The following is a 17,183-nucleotide window of genomic DNA, read 5'->3' as shown; positions in this document are numbered from 1 at the left end:
CAAATGTTCAGTAAATATCCAATAGTAAGAGCTGGCAAGGACATGGTAGCATTCCGTCTAGAAATCTGCTCTGAAACCTTGCACACCCAGGTACAAGGCACACTGGTCTGTCACTTGCAAACTCAGTAACTTCCCTTTAAAACCTGGAATTCAAGTTAGTCCTTCTCCAATCCTCCTATACCTTCCCACACTCTCCATAATTCCTCCATGTCTGTGGTATAACTGAGCCAGAACCTCATTCTGCCTGAGCCTGGAACCTTTGACCTGCCTGGGCCATGGTTCGGGTAGCTTGGAAACTCACCTCTCTTCACGGTCTTTATGCACAAAGACCTCCGCACACACCTCCCCCCATACCCACTTAGAGACACATGGGTACTTCACTGCGTTTATCCATACACTGCCTACTTCCTTAAAAAGGATTTGGAAGAAAAATACAAAAATATGCAACTCCAGAAGAAGAAAATGTCCATTTTTACACACAATAGTACAGAACATCTTTCAGGTTGGTAAAGTGAAGAAGCTGATAAGCCAAACTGCAAATGATACATAATGGCAGCCTATCTCTGCGTCTAGGTACAGGAGCTGGTAGAAAGGAAGAAGGGGAAAGCAACTGATCAGTGCAAAGTGCTATTTGAATTAAATATTAACCTCTAAAGCAGTAAATAAACGTCTGTAGTGATTTTACACTGCAGGATGTTAGAATACTCTCCTGGTCGGCTCAGTTTGTTTCTAGATGGTCTGGTTAGATTACTATCCAGCTTTTAAAGATAAAAAATGTTTCGAAGGACAAATGATACTAGTCACAATGTGGCATCTATCACAGCTGATAAAGGTAATATAGCAGACATCACGCCAGGTGACAAGCATAAGACAACCCAGCTGTCGAGGGTCTCATAGCTCAAGGGACACTTACGGGATTGGATTTCCTTCCATACATCGGGTCCCGAAGCCAGGGTGTCTGGTGAGGGCATTCAAGAGTTCCTGGGTGCCCAAGTCCTCAGGAGCATCATTACTGTGGGTACACGAGAGGCAGCCAGCTCAGCAATTCATTTAAACCAGGAACTGGGAGGTGGAATTGTTCCTCGAAACTTTGGTAGGCACTTCCTGTGTGCCAAGTGCTCGTAACAGAAAAGAATGAAACACAAAACCTACCCAAAAGATGCTGATGCTGACTGCTTACTTGGGATCAAGGTAAGGGACAGCCCTCTGAGCTTGTGTAAGTTGTAATGAATGGAAAGTTGTGCATATGGGTGTGTGCACACGTATAAATGCACATGCACACTGATACATGTATTTTTAATGTGAAGAATTTCATTAAGGATCAGTTTTTCAAAAATACTTTCACAGTTATCCATGAACCTGAACCAAACAGGAAAAAAACATGGGGCTAAGAGAAGGAAGAACAAATTTGCATATTTATGTATATTTTGTTTTCGTTGTTTGTTTTAAGGCTTCCCTTTTACATTAGTCAGATGCTTCCCCATCTAACGGTGTAGAAAAAGCCCAAGATGAAGAAAACTCTGTGGAAGGAAGTAGGGAAATTCCTTTGTCCTTTTGTTTGAAGCACTGGATTGTTAGAGTAGCTGGCATTCGTGTCTGAAGAACAAACACTCGTTAATATCTGCAACACAATGAAACCATGAAATGTACTGTGCAGACAAGAAGCTGGAGGTGTAAAGCTGGGACCGTGTGCGGAAGCCCTGGGATGAACCGGCAGAATTAAAACATAGCTGTGAGAAGCCCAAATCCTACAGCTTCCTCACAGGTGTTTTGCAAGGGCAGATTATTTACGTAAAACACAGATGACGGCAGGGTAAAAAGAAAGGAGCTCAAGAGTGGGAACAGAGGACGGGTCTATTATTGGAGGTTCAATTTCTTGCTGTTCTTTGCATACGATATGAGTTTGTGTTGCGGCTTTAGAATAGCTGATAAAATCCATTCCACTGTGTGATTCTTGAGTCCACCTCCCCTTGGCCCTCAGCAGCGTCAACACCCTCCGTCTGCGTGAGCTCTCTTCTCTCCCGGGGCACGGAAAGCAAACACGTACCTGACAAACGTGTACTGTTCGTTGTACATCCAGGGCTGAAGTTCCAGGCTGGGGTACTTGCCAAAGGGGGGCACGATCAAGCTGAACACCAGGGCAATGCAAACAAACACAGCTGGCAGGATGATCTATAACCAGGGGACAAAGGGGGAAAGGAAATGGCAAAACAAGGGCAAATGTCACAACAAGGAGACTGGGACAAGCCCCTAAGAGTCCAGTCAGCCTCCCAGACTGGCCAGCATGCAAGTGAGCACCGCAGGACCCACAGCAAATCTCCACCAAGGCATTCACGGCAGGTGGGAAGCAGCAGATCCTGCCACCGAAACCTCTTCCCTCCAGGCCATTTCTGGAGCCTGGCAGCACAAGGCCAGGGCTGTGGCCACCTCGCAGAGGCACGAAGCTCAAAACTTTACAGAGTAAATGGTGGTCACATGTGAGGGTGACTCACAACACTGGGTCCTGGCCTCTTCCCTCTGAAGACCTGAGAAAGACCACGATGGGCCATGAGCCCAGCTCAGCTCAAAGAAAGGCCGAGAGAACAAGCCATGCACCAGGGTCCAGAAGACCCGAAGCCTGGTTTAGTCTCTACTACAAGTGTATCCATGTGAAGTCACTCCCGCTGCAGCCTCAGTATTCTCACTTGTAATCTACAGGCCAAGACTAAATGACCCAGTCAGATCCCACGCTCTGAAAGGGAACAGCAGCTGCTGTCACCATGGATTGACCTCAAAAAGCATCATTACCTAAATCCTTCTTTATGAGAAAATACTATATGACCATTATCTCATTGCATTATCGTTACAACCCTATCACCAATCAACAAACAAGGTAACTGAGCTCAGAGAGACTAAGTAACTTGCCCAAGGTCACAGAGCCAGTAAGTGGCAGAACCGGAAGTCAGACCCAGGTCTGCATGCTCCAAACTCATACTCTCTGCATTACCCACATAGTCTTCAGGGAAGAATCTCTGCAGACGCTTTCTCTATGCTTCTCGATTTTAAACAGTGGGATAATTTTATCCCTTCTGACCAAGCGACTTAGCATGTAAACACTGACTGACATGCAGGCAACAGTGTGATGAGTCCTCTCTGTTTGTCCATTTTTTTTTTCTGACTCCTCTGGCTACCTTTCCATCAACTTGCAGTTAAACATCAATTTAGAGAAAAGTCATGTTTCCAAGAAGGTTACATATCAAGTGCATCTCAGGTTATGAAAACTAAATTTGCCCAGCCAATTTTTCTAAACTCTGTCCTTTTTGTGCACACACGCACGCGCACACACACACAAACACACACAGCACTACTTAATGCCAGGCCCCATTCTAAGCACTTACTCGCTTTAATCCTCATAACAACCCTACGTCATAGGCACATTATCTTCATTCTAAAGATGACGACATGGAGGCACAGAGAAGTAACTTGCTCACAGATGCGTGAGCGACAAGAAGCAGGACTGGGATTGAAATACAGGAAGTCCGGCTCCAGCATCCACCTCATAACCATGACCCTCTCCTGCTTTCACTGGTCAGGGAGCTTGCAGCCCACCCATGAAGCCAGAGTCACTGCCTGGAGCAGCACTGTCACCTGAGCAAAGAATCCCTTCCGACTCCGTCTGGCAATCAGCAGCCTCTTCCACAGAAGGGCCACAAACTGCTGCTGTGTGAGCTTCCAGCCCTTCACCTGGTAGGAGCCTTTGCCGTCCATCCCGCTGAGCAGGTCTGTTTCTCTGGATTCTGCAAGAAGCCGACACTGAAGGTCACCTACTATCTAGGCAGTTTTGACATCACCACGTTCCTCCCTCCAGCATCCTCAGCAATCATCTTGGAGGTTTGTGTTTGAGAGTCAAATCTCTTAGAAGTCAAGGGCTTTCATGACAAATTGATGTCCCAGGAAAAGTTAGGGCCCCAGACTTCCAACAGTAGAGCTTTCTGCCTTCCGGTTCTTGTGTGAGGAGTGCAGAAAATGAAGGTGCCTTGAGACTACTGAAGAGAAGTGTTCACACACAACGGCTGTACATCAAGTCATTCCGATGGACCAAGTCATCCTCAATTTCTTATAGTACATTCTATGAGACAGGCCATGCATTTAGGCTGACAGAGTTGAGAACAGATGATGTTGATTTGTCTACCATCTACTATTTTGGTAAAAGGTGGACACATTCTAATGATCTAAGTACTGACAAGGTCTGAAACCAGGGAAAATATGAGGGCCACACACTCATAGGAGCAGGACTAGAAGAGCCAGAAAGGTTTCTGTACCTCACAATTGGATAAAAATCCTTGTCTTAAACTAATGATTCCTAACTGAGGCGCTTTCAAATCTTACCAATATTTGCTTGACTCCTGGCCTCCCCTTCTCCATCCCAGTCAAACACACAGGGACACACTCATCCAGAATATCTAAGTCGAAGGAACAATTAGCTCTAAAAGCTGACTTAATTCAAAATCATTCATCCATTCAAAAAATATTTATTTAACAATTAAACCCCTTATCTAGGCAAGAAACTGGGTCTCCACAGAAAAGATAATAAATGGATTTAGAGGACTGAGGAGCCAACCTTTTATATGTGTCTCAAGTGAAAGATCTCAACTAAATGAAGAAAGTGACGAGGATGGGCTCCTTCAGGTTTGATGGTTTGCCCAGTGCTGGAAAAGGGAATGTGGTTTTCATCTTCCCACTTCCCTTTGGACCCTGTAGGCATCTATCATTCCATGCTCAAGGACGTTAAAGGGAAACATGGGAGTACACAAGACAAGAAATTCACTTTCAGACAATGGAACACAGATCTTTCCCAAACAGACCTGGGTCTACATCAGAATCATTAGGATCAATGACATCATCTTCAGTGAATGGGCGAAGACAGCTCTGCTTGTCCCCGAAGGCCCGTCTGTTTCGTCTTGCTGGCAAGGTGCCATCTGAAGGCAAAAGGAAGGAATTCTGCATTTTATTTGTAACAAAACAAGCCTTCCTCATCTGTCACAACTGTATACACTAAAAGTAAGAATGGGATAAACCGAGTCAAAGGGAAAGGGACAACAGTGGTGAGCTAAGATGACCTAGAGGAGGCACTTCCCAAGAACGTACAGCTCCCCCAGAGGCTTACCTGAGGTCTCAGCATCCACCCCACTCTCTTCAGCCACTTTGAGAAATATCTGAAAAACGGGAGTGAGAACAGTGTAAGCCCCATGTGATAAGAGCAACCATCACCGCCATGATTATTACATTATTGAGTGGCTTGTTAGCCCCTAAAGACAAAAAGTAAAAGTTTTATTTATTAATAATACTTTGCCAGTCATTTGGGAGTGAAGGCACTTTTAACCAGAGAACATTTCCTCAGTAGTGAGAACTATCAATCCAGACAATCATTTTCAAATTAAAGGTATGACATAGGAACACTACAAAAGAAATGGGTTCTGGGGGCACCTGGGTGGCTCAGCCGTTAAGCGTCTGCCTTGTGCCCAGGTCATGATCCCAGGGTCCTGGGATTGAGTCCCATATCGGGCTCACTGTTCAGTGGGGAGCCTGCTTCTCCCTCTGCTTGCCGCTCTGTCTACTTGTGATCTCTCTCTCTTTCTCTCTCTCAAAAATAAATAAATATTTTTTAAAAAGGAAGAAAAAAAGAAAGAAATGTGTTCTGAAACTACAGGGAGCATGTTAGGTGTCTGTCTTCTTCCAGGTCGATGGCCCCCAAATCTTTAGGTAGGCTAGCACCATGATAAGGTATCCAAGACAGAATGATCAAAAGATGATGGGTTCCCCACTAGTAGAAATATTATGTCGCGGATTCAAACATGGTAAGAGAATGTGAACTTGCCAATGATTTCTTTTTTCTTTAAGATTTTATTTATTTGACAGAGAGAGAGACAGCCAGTGAGTGAGTGAACACAAGAAGGGGGAGTGGGAGAGGAAGAGGCAGGCTCCCAGCAGAGCAGGGAGCCCGATGCGGGACTCCATCCCAGGACTCTGGGATCATGACCTGAGCTGAAGCCAGACGCTTAACGACTGAGCCACCCAGGCACCCCTCGCCAAGATTTCTAAACTCTGAACTACAGACCACGGCCTGGAAAACATTTAATAAAAGCACAGACATTAAGGTCTTACCTCCAGAAATTCTGATGCAAAGACCCTGGTGCTGAGGATTGCAATTTTTATTGTCAATAACATCCCCAGATGACTTCTCTGCCTGGTAGAGCTTGGGGACCACTGGGCCAGACAACTTCTGCATCCTTCCCAGCCCTCCAGGTCTATGATGCTGTGCTCTCTAAAGGCAGGTGCTGCTACATAGTAAAGAGAGCATGGGCCTTGTAGCCCAAACCGTCGATGCTGGATCCTAGCTTAGCATCCCTGAGTGCCCACCTTCTCATCTTATTATGGAGACTATATCAAGTTACAAAGTTTTTTTTTTTTTTTTAAGATTGTATTTGTTTAAAGAGAGTGTGCATGAGTAGGGGACAGGGGAGGGAGAGAGAGAATTCCAAGCAGACTCTGCACTGAGCATGAAGCCTGTCACAGGCCTCAATCTCATGACCCTGAGATCATGACCTGAGCCAAAATCAAGAGTTGGACGCTTAACCAACTGCACCACTCAGGAGCCCCTACAATAATCAAAACAAACAAATAAAAAAGAGCAAAAAACCCCACACACCCAGTTTAGCACCAGGCACATGCAGATTTTCCGTAAACGTTGGCTATTTCCTATGTGTGGCCATGACACAGCCAGGTCAGGGAACAATCCTAATAGAGCTCTCTTGCTATCTCCCACCACAACTTTAAAGGGTTAACTGTGGCCAATAATACCCCAATATCAATGACCTAAGGACTCAGATGACCAGCTCCATGGTAATCCTATTCCCCTGGGGGAAAAGCAGCTGTCGGGCTTTGGGACTGTGGGACCTACTATACCCTGACAGTCAGTCACTGAACTTACTTCTTCCAGGGTTGTCTCTGAGATGCCGTAACTAGAGATGCCCAGGTCTGAGAGCCGGTCATCAATCTCATGGAAGAGTTCCACAAAGGCCCCCTCTTTGGCAGCTTCGTAGGGCAGCACGTATGTCAGTTCATGCCCAATGTCTTCCACTAGCCGGGCCTCAGCCACATGCTTCCTGATGAGGTTGGAGATGGCAGAGACATCTGTAGGGACCAAAGCACAAAGACAGCTCAGCCGGCTCAGAGGCCCCCCATCAAGGGCCAGCCATGCCTTGGCTTCTCCCTTTGCCTACTCCTCAGAAGCCAGCTGCCCACACCTGATACCTGCCCCCGATACTGAAGTCATTCCACATGTTCATCTCTGGCCTGAGAGTTCCTGGGGGCAAGGATTAGGTCTTATTCACCTGTTTATCACCAAAGCCAGGAACACTGTAGGTTCTCAGTACATTGTGGGTGGGGTGGGTGAGAGGAAGGAAGGAGAGAAGGGCAGATGCGTGGATGAAAGGAAGGCAGACTTTCAGAGGTTGAAAGCCTTGTCTATTGCCTTAACTCTATGATTCTTCAATGGAAAACCTGAGTAAAGGAAAATTAAATGATTCTTCACCCTTCCCTAACTTTCTAAAGGAGGCTCCTTCTATTTACGTCAATAAAGGGCTAATCGAACAGTTTGTGGAAGGAGACATCTCTCTGGAAAAAGCCAGTTGTTAGGACTAGGCGCAGATGAACACAGTAAAGGCTTCTGCTCCATAGGTGTTACTGGTGACACTTGTGTGCTATATATAGCTCCCAAGGAGGACCCAGCAGGCTGCTCTCCATCTCCTGGGCTCTCACTCTCCTTAGCTCCTGAGACCCAATCCCTCCCCCAAGGCTTGGCCCTCAGCTCCTCATCCCTGGTCACCAGTGTCTGGCCAGATCCATTCCCCAGGAGATCCCCACCCCCATCACGTCAGCCTCTCAGGGGCACTGCCCTACCAGCTCCCACACCGAGCCACAGGCTCCCCAGCAAGCGTTAAGCCAATCTGCCACCAAGCTGCACCCTCTCCCAGCCCCCCAGCCCCAGCCCAGCAGCAAACCTTGAGTCAGCGCCACCAGCCTCTGCACCTCTCCTCCTCTGCCTCCACTCTGCCCAGCTGGGGGAAGCTCAGGCACCACCTGAATAAGAAACCCCAGAGTCCTTACCGATGGTCAGCGTGTCACTTTCATGGTCGCTGCCCAGGCCAGCATCAGAACTGCTCTGAGAAACACTGTCCTCCTGATGGCAAAGAAGGAGGTGAGAATGGGTCAGGGACCAAGCAAGTACAGCCACCAGCACCTTCGCCAGGGAGGGCTTCCATGAGGCTCTATCGTGTGGCTCCTCCTGGGAGGCAACCAACTGGGCGGCTGGGGCTTCTGAAGCCACTGACACGGGTGTGCCGTGTGGACGGGAGGTCAGGAAGCACAGCCATGAACGGAACCGGGGCCCGCCGATGAATGCTGTCACCAGGCATTTGCTGACCCTCCTAGGCATGGGATTTGCCTGCCTAGTTGTCTGGCTCAGTGCTTCTCGAGCCTTGATTTATGCTGAGCCACCAGGGGACCTTGTTAAAATGCAGATTCTCATTTAGTGAGTCTGAGCTGGGCCCCCGTTTCTGCATTTCTAACAAGCTCCCAAGTAATCCCAGTGCTGCTGGTCCTCAGACCACACTCTGAGTAACCAGGCACTGGTTAAAAGGTAAATAAGCAGATAGCAGTTGAAGGCTGGGATGTAAATGTTTTAGGTGCCACTGGTTTCAGCACACAGATGAATCTCAGGCACGTACTGTGAACAGAGGAAAAATTACCTGGTTATCAGGCTCTGGTCCCACCTCTGTTATTCACCTGCTCGGTGACCTACAAGCCTCATTTCCCTGATCTGGGATAATAATCACAATATCTCCCTCCCACTGTTGCTGGGCGCTTTGAGGTGATAGGAGTTAAGGGGGGAAAAAGTTTATAAATGATAACAATGTTACAAAAATTTAACTATTACCGTCATTTTCTTTTACGCCCAGAATCTGCTAGAGTTGAGTTTCCGGCGTGAAATTAGTGTTCAGTAAACATTTGCTGTTTTGTAGTTTAAAAGCTGAAGTCAATGAAATTTACAGAGAATGAGCAGGAATGGCAGAGCATTCTGCAGCGAGGGCTCTTCACCCCGGCAAGTCTTTTTTCTTCTCTATAATAAAGTCCTCCAAGGACCTTCTCTATCACTCTCGGTGCCTCCATAGGAAGAAGGAAGTGGGATTCCACCACACTCTCACAACAGGAGCAGATGTGTCCTGAGCCTTCCACATGGGAAGTATGATGTGACTCCAAAGGGACCGCAGTGCAGGGAGATGGTGACCCCCATGTGGCAGAGTGGGGTGGACGTGGACAGGCCACTCCCAGCCAACAAGTCCTGACTCCCTGGGCCCAGCACCAGCCCAGCACCGAAAATACAACTCACCTTTTTCAGGTATGACACAGTGCTACTGCTATTTCTACAGGAACTGAGGGAGGATTCCACATCCTTCTTGACCAGGGTCAGGTAGTAGCCTGTTCCCAGCTGGTTCTTCAGAAACAGGGAGGAGCCCACACAGCACAGCTTCCCATGGGAAATGATGGCAATCCTGTCCCCCAGGATGTCCGCTTCATCCATGTGGTGCGTGGACAGAATAATGGTGCGGCCTGCCAGGTACAAACACAAGGACATGGGACAAGTGAGCCCTATTGGTTCTCATTGATTGAAGCAGCTGCAACTACAGATATATCAGCAGGGGTCACCGAGGCAGAAGAATCTGGAAGCCTGTGTGGCAAAGCCATCCTCACAGAAATCAGAACAGGAACGTTCATTTGGAAATTTGCTACATGCCAGGCAGGGTGCTACGTGGTCTGCGTGCATTCTCATTTAACTTATCTTCTATGAGGCAGGCACTACTGTTATTATAGGTAAACAAATGCAGACAAGTTAAATGACTTTTCCAAGGTCTCAGGGCCAGCTGGAACTGGCTCCAAAGTCCATGCTCCTCATTTGCTCATCCACTCTTTCAACAAGCATATATAGTGTACTATGATGGGGACAGAGATGACCAGACACAGCCTCTGTTCTCAGCCATCGGTCTAGAGGGGAACACAGTTGTAAGAGACATGTCCAAGATCTATGCTGGAGGTAGCTCTGGGGACCATGCCCTTTATCCCCATTTCTCTTCTGGCCAGCCCCCAGATAATGAAGGGCATACACGCTAAGTGTCTTGTAAACCAGGTCTTCCTTCCACATCCGTACTATGGGGGAACACAGAGCTTTAAGAAAAGAAGTCCCACATTGTCCTTGAGAAGCAATTCTGTTGCTCTGTCACCAACAGCCATGAGCCACGGCCACAGCCGTACTTCTCAAGAGCCTCTCCATTCCTGCCTCCCTCAGAATAAATGCACATCAGCTACCTTGTCGATATTTCAGCAGGAGCTCCCATATTCCCCTGCGGGAGTAAGGGTCCACACCGGCAGTAGGCTCGTCCAGAATGACAACCTTGGATCCCCCAACAAAGGCCAAAGCCACAGACAGCTTTCTCTTCATTCCACCTATGAGAGAGAGAGAGACACACACATTTCAGGACCAGCCCCAGACAGCAAAGGCGGAGGTGTTGAGAGACGAATGGAGGCACCCACCTGGGGACAAGCCAGGGACACACTTCTGACCTACCCACCCACCCCCACAGTGGGACACTGGGGCAGGTATTGCTTCACCCGTGTGTGTGTGTGTGTGTGTGTGTGTGTGTGTGTGTGTGTGTGTGTGTTGGTGGGGGGGGTGGTGTTGGAGGAGGAGGGGGCACTCACCTGACAGCTGACTTGTTTTGCTTTTCAGTTTGCTGGGTGGCAAACCCACATCCAAGGCCATCTGCTCCATCTCTGCTTTCACGTGCTTCTCCGAGAGCCCCTTCAGACGTGCATAGAACCAGATGTGTTCTTCCACAGTCAGCCTGGGGACAGAAGGGCAGGTCAGCTCTGCACCACACGGGCTGCATCAGAACACAGTGCTTCCTGATCCACAATAGAAGAAAATAGGCACATTTCCACTGCCTCCCTCCCTGACCTTTTCTAACTTTATCAACTTCTGAAAAATAATAGGAAGAATCAAGACAGAAGCACCGTAAGCAACCACCAGAGCTGCTGAAGAAGCCAAGGCTGAAATGTGCCCAGTCCCTTCCAGCCTGTTCCCAGCGGGCCTGGCCACCATACATCAGGCAGTTGCAACTTTCAGTCTCCGGTCTTCAACGGGCCCACCCCACAGCCCCATCGACCAAGAAGCTGGCTGGGCATTCACCTGCAGCAGCCCCCTCCAGGAACTCAGAGTGTGCGAGAAGGGAGGTCCCTGTGGAGGACATGAGCCTGAGCTGCTCGCTTTCGGTAAGAGGAAATGGAGGCACAGAAGGGGAGAAGTCCTTGCCCAAGGTCACAGAGCCCAGGTCTTTCTCTGCTCCACCACGAGGGCTCCCTGGGGGGCCTGAACTGTTGATAGGCCAACCTGAATGGAAGCAATGTCTCGAGCAGGAAATGCTGGGCCATCATGACAAGGGCCCCAAGGCATTGCCAGATCTGGGCAGTGGAGCTACAGCTGAATCAGGGAGGAGTGTTGTGGGAGAAGGAACGGGCTAACTGGCTCTCTAAAGAGTCGGTAACGGAAAGCACCATTTCCCAAGCGCTCATCCACCAGCTGGACTGATGGGACACTGCCTACTTTCCCCAAAATGGAAGGACAACAGGGACTCACTGTGCAGGGAGGGGAGACCCACCGCCCCCACAGAAGGTAAAATGCTTAAGTCCCCCTCTGCCCATGACTCATGACACACACATCCAGAGATGGTCTGCTTCTCCAAGCGCACTGGTACTCACATGTCAAACAGCACGTTATGCTGGGGGCAGACCCCCAGGTTCTGCCGGATGGTGCTCATCTCAAAGCGAATGTCTTTCCCCAGGATGTAGGCAGTGCCTGAGGTGGGAGGGAACAACCCAGTCAGGATTGACCTGAGGACAAAAATGTAAGAGCGCAAGAGTCAGTGTTATCCCCATTCCCCTGGAAATGCTCCACGCCAGGCCGCAGAGCCCGGGCACCTAGAGCAGAGGCATCAACCCTCCCACACCCCCATTCCTTCCTGACAGACCCGAACTGACCCCTACAAAGCAAACAAGTCTTTGCTTTAGTGGATAACCAGGAGTGGGCCTATGTGTTGGAAAGGGCATTATCAGAACAAGCATTTTTAAAGGATTCCAATTTGCAATGGAAAGTACAATTTGAAACATACATTTTGTAAGTCTAAAATCATGTCCATGAAAAATGGACAAACCACAAAAAGTTATTCAGAGATTAAAATGTTTTTTTGTGTTGGGCAGGATTTTTGTGTGCCTTTTAAAAATTATCTGCGATGTTCATATATTGATTTTGCATTAACAAAAAAAAAAAAAAAGAAAAGAAAAAAAGAAAAACAGGAAAAGGTCATCATCCCGAAAGTTACACCCTTAGCAATAGCTGAGGGACCACACTGAAAGTCACTGAGGCTAACTCTGCTGTTTATGGCCCGAGCTCCCTCATGAAGCTGCCCATTATAAGGTCTTTTTATAGGTCCCCGTAGGTCCCAGAAAGGGCAGTCACATGGCCAGCTGTTTCTCACACCTCCTTAGCGACAGAGATCCTGGAAATCACTACTTCCAACATATCAGATCTTCCCACATTCTTGCTCATAGTTCTAACCAAACCAGCTCAAAAGGAAACCCCTTCTCGGAGCTGTCACAGCCTTAAGGTTCCAGGAACGGTGCAGAATTCTGAGAACCAAACGGGAAAGGTCATCAAGAGGTCTCCCAGGCTGTTTCAGGCCGAGGAAATATCTAGCCAAAACTGGCAGTGGGGAAAGCACTCTTGTGATGAGACAGTATCTTACATTCATCAACTCCTCCCGGGCGCTGCCCTTGCCCCAGTGACCAATGCAATATCCTTGAGTCCTGCTTTCTAACTGCACTACAGAACATTCCCGAAGCTGATTCTGACAGCCACACCCTCTTCTTACATGGTGGTGGTCTTTCCAGCTCCATTGTGGCCCAAGAAGGAGGTGATCTGGCCCTCATAGAAATTCAAGGCCAGGCCATCAACAGCCACCTTCATGCCATCCCGGTAAACCTTCATCAGGTTCTGAATGGACACGCCCAGCTTCAGGTGTGTGGGTTCCTCCTCCATGCAGACTGTCAGAAGACAGAAGACAGAGGATGGGAATGAACCCACGGCAAATACCAACGAGTGGGGCACAAAGACACGGGGGCTGGGCTCGTACTTCCACGACTGTCCTCTCTCCACGGATACTTCTGGTTTCTCAGGCAAACGTTTATTTAGGGCCTATTTGGGCAGGAGTGTTGGTGATGGGAATTCACTGATAAAGGAACATTCACAGTCTATTGGGAGAAAAAGACTTCACAAGCAATTAAAATACAGGAGGCTAAAAGTAGTTTAAAAAACCCATGTAAAATTGCCGTAGAGCTGTGGAATACCCAGACCATGGAACACAACTCAGCAATGAAAAGGACTGAACTGTTGTTACACATCACAGCTTGGGTGGATCTCAAGGGAATGATGCTGAGCGACAAAAAGCCAACTTCAAAATGTCCCATACTACATGGTTCCATTTGTATCACATTCTGGAAATACCATGCGGAGAACAGAGTGGTGGCTGACAGGTGTCAGGGATTGGGGAGGAAGGGGGGTGGCTGTGGCTTTCAAGGGGCAGAATGAGGGAGTCTGTGTGGATGGAACAGTTCTGCATCTTGACTTAGCTGGTGATTACACGAATCTCCATGGGACAAAGTGCACAGAACTAAATACACACTGGTGAATGAGTACATGTAAAACTCTACAATCTGAAGAAGGTCTATACATTGTACTAGTGTCAATGTCATGGTTTTGATATTGTGCTGTAGTTATGCAAGGTGTTACCATTGGGGGAAACGGAAATGAAATGCACAAGGGAAACACCCCAATACTATTTTTTGCAACTTACATGAGTTTATAATTATTTTAAATAGAAAGGCCTTTTATTTCAATGCCATGCAATCTTAGAGGAGGGACTGACTACTTGGGAATCTAGAAGGACTATTCAGGGATGGGGTACAGAACTAGATCTTGAGGAAGGAGGAGGATGGCAGGCAAGTCAGAGAAAGGGTTCTCCTGTGAGGACAGAGTACGTACAAAGGCATGGCAGTGTGGAAGAACAGGATGTGTTCTAGGAGACTGATACAGAAACTTGGTGTAAAGAGGAGACTGGGCAAGAAGAGTAGGATGAGCAAGGGAAGAGGCTGGGGACAATGGCCAAGGGCTGGCTCTAAGTTGTCTAGTATGCCTGCTAAGGAACAGCAGACTTTCCCACTGGCAACTAGGGGAAGGCACAGAAGAGATCAGCAGAAAAAGGACTCATTAAGTACTTAGGAAGCCACACTGAACACAAAGATAGTTTCTCTCCAAGAACCAAAGCAAACAGCCAGAAAGACAGTTTGCTAAACTGTGGACACCTCCACCCAAGTCAGAAGCCAGGAGGATTAGGGCTCTGGGTAATGAAGGGTGAGAACATCAAGAAGCACAGGCTGAGCTCTGACAGCCACTTGGTGTCAGCCTACACAGGCTCATATTTCTATCACTATGATGAAGCAGGCAGCGAGGTTATGGTTCTACAATTACAGTTGTCCTTACCTCCTCTTTATAGCTGTTAATTTATCATAAGAGTGTGTGTTGGGGTGTGTGTGAATGTATAGATATGAAGGGCCTCTTTCCTAGAAGCCAAGAAAACAAAGGCAATGGCCCTCAGGGACCCGGAGAGTGACTCCCCAATAAGTTGACAACAGCACTGGACACAAATGGCATGGGAGAATTTGGAAAGATGCATTGGGTGTGATTTCTTTGCTCCTAGAGTGGTTTCAGACTCTCTAAAGGGCAGTGGGGGTAAAAGCACTTAGGCTAAAGGGACGGCAGGTCGGCAGCACTTACTTTCTGATACTCCCTTCTGGCTGGAACCAGGGTGGCTCTTCTCATCAGTTTCCTCACCAAACCAGTAGGATTTGGTGCAAGGAAAATACCAGGGCCTGGGGATTCCATACTGGCCTGCAAGCAAAGATAAAAACCAAGATGGAAGCCAAGCACAGCAACATCCTAGCGTTCCTGAGGTATTTCAGCTGGAACTACTCCCTCCTTGACAACGCCTCTGGAGCTGGCACCCTGGAATGGAGGTGGGGGTAGTGGGAGCTCACATCTGCTGAGACCTACTATGTATTCAAACAACCCCACGAGGCAGGTTATCAGCCCCATTTTACAGATGAGGAAACTGAGGTATAAGTAGCCTACTCAGGTCACTCAGCCAGTAAATGAAGGACTCAGAATCTGAACCCAGAACTGTAGGGTTCAGATTATTCAGATATTCAATGCAGGAAGCTCAAGTAGAGGTAATGAACACTCCGCTTATACTCCCTTAGAGGAAAACCAGGGGAAGCAGAAAAAGTTAAACCTCACTCTCTTAGAATTTGATCTATATAAAAATGTATCCATGGCAGGTCTTGGTCAAGGAGATTTATTAAGGGAAGTACTAAAATGAATTTTTATGAATGTTAATTTGATTAAATCATAGGTAAGGGCTTAGAGTCAACATATCTTACTTTTCACAAACTGTACTCAGGAAACAGAGCCTCTGCTGGTGGCTAATTCTGGGGACACAGAATTAGAGAATTGGGCCAGCGCTGGCAGGAGGAACCCCCTGGACTAGCTGACCCAGTGTGACCCAACTGGGTTCACCTCCAAGCACCAACACTGCCCAGCTGTGTGTCCCACAGGCAAGTTACTTCTTTGAGTCCTAGTTCTCCCATTTGCAAAAAAGTGGGTCTAACAGCAAGCCCCCAGGCCCACACAACATTTGGCACAGCACCGGCACACAGGGCTCAGGAAATGCAAGCTAGAGCAGGAGCACTTTCTAGCATCAGCTGCTTCTCCTCAGATTGTTTGCTTGCCATGGGTCTAAAGCCCTGGCCACTTTCCAGGGAGCGCCAGGCCCTGCAGAAATGTCACCACAGACAGGGAAGAGCTCAGCTGCTAGAGATTACATTTCCCTAGCCGATGACTGAAGCTGTGTGGAAGTTCCGTGTACCTGGAAAGACAGCCTCGATGTACCACGTCATCACTCCATAGAGAAAGGTGTCGAACAACATCATGGAGACTGAAGTGGTGAGGCTGAAGCCATCCTCCTCCATGGGGCTCTCAAACAGGTTGTCCCACTGCACTCCAATGCCCTGCTCCTCGAAAAGGGCAAAGTACTCACAGCCAAACCCGAAAGCCACAGGAGACAGCAGGCTCTGTGAGAAAGAGGCAAAAGTCACTTATCCATCTCCTTGTCTCTCATTTCCTAGCACTTTTAATATAAATTCCACCTAGAGAAATGTGAATTTGCAAAATGGATCAATTACAAGATATGGAAGTATTCACCTACAGATCCCTTGAGGGGCGTGGGCTCACTAGCAGCATACAAAAGGATTCTATTTATAACCCCTCATTATGCACACATATTTCAGAAATGCATGCATGACAAAGCGTAAAACTTTTAGAATTTTATGCTTCCAAAGATGCCCCAAAGGCTCAGCAATCCTGTACCCCACACACACAGACAGACACACACACACACACACACACACTCTCTCTCATCTGCCGTTCTCAGCTTGGACCGCAACGGGGAGGTGAAGCGCCAGGGGTGGCTGTACGCGCAGCTACTACCCAGGGGTGATTCCTCACCACGAAGATCTTGAGAGAGAAGCCCACGTAGTCTTGCCACGCCACGCACAGCACATAGGGCAGGTACAGAATGAAGTAGATGATGCCCCCACAGGCTGCCGCCAGGTTGGCTCTGGAGAAGAGGGTGCTGATCAGGAAGCACTGCAGGATGGTCACCACGCCGAACACGGACAGAAAGACAAACACCACGCTGGGGTCGCTGTACGGCAGCAGGTTTCCTAACTGGGAAGGAAGAGAACTGTTAAATGTGCTGCCTCAACAAGCAAGCACGTCCTCGCATGATCTATGAAAAGAAGGACTCATTCATCCTCATCTGAGAGACAATAGGGAAGAGCACTGCTGCTCACTGCTCTGATCAGGAAACTGAGGCCTAAGTAAGGATAATGACTAGCCCAAGACCACAAAGCAAAGTAAG

General features: G+C 48.1%; 1 protein-coding gene across 3 annotated transcripts in view; it reads right to left on the bottom strand.

Annotated features, from left to right (window-relative positions):
• The window catches only part of ABCA1 (ATP binding cassette subfamily A member 1), a 125,827-nt gene that overhangs the window by 25,348 nt on the left and 83,296 nt on the right, over nt 1–17,183 (bottom strand). For 2 of the 3 annotated variants that reach the window (XM_045780644.2, XM_045780643.2), the window contains exons 16-30: nt 16,769–16,990; nt 16,131–16,335; nt 14,984–15,097; nt 13,023–13,194; nt 11,854–11,985; nt 10,798–10,940; nt 10,405–10,542; nt 9,431–9,651; nt 8,043–8,121; nt 6,971–7,173; nt 5,147–5,195; nt 4,845–4,958; nt 3,628–3,776; nt 2,048–2,172; nt 914–1,012 (exon numbers count right to left, since the gene is read on the bottom strand). In XM_045780644.2, the coding sequence (XP_045636600.1) occupies nt 914–1,012; nt 2,048–2,172; nt 3,628–3,776; nt 4,845–4,958; nt 5,147–5,195; nt 6,971–7,173; nt 8,043–8,121; nt 9,431–9,651; nt 10,405–10,542; nt 10,798–10,940; nt 11,854–11,985; nt 13,023–13,194; nt 14,984–15,097; nt 16,131–16,335; nt 16,769–16,990 (2,165 nt within the window). Of the gene's footprint in view, nt 1–913; nt 1,013–2,047; nt 2,173–3,627; nt 3,777–4,844; nt 4,959–5,146; nt 5,196–6,970; nt 7,174–8,042; nt 8,122–8,148; nt 8,222–9,430; nt 9,652–10,404; nt 10,543–10,797; nt 10,941–11,853; nt 11,986–13,022; nt 13,195–14,983; nt 15,098–16,130; nt 16,336–16,768; nt 16,991–17,183 lie in introns of all 3 variants that reach the window. The other variant, XM_045780645.2, reaches the window with a different exon arrangement.

Source organism: Ursus americanus, chromosome 18 (assembly GCF_024610735.1).
Source record: "Ursus americanus isolate L20-20 chromosome 18, mUrsAme1.1.p, whole genome shotgun sequence".
NCBI lineage: Eukaryota > Metazoa > Chordata > Mammalia > Carnivora > Ursidae > Ursus > Ursus americanus.
This window is presented reverse-complemented; position numbering and strand designations above follow the sequence as displayed.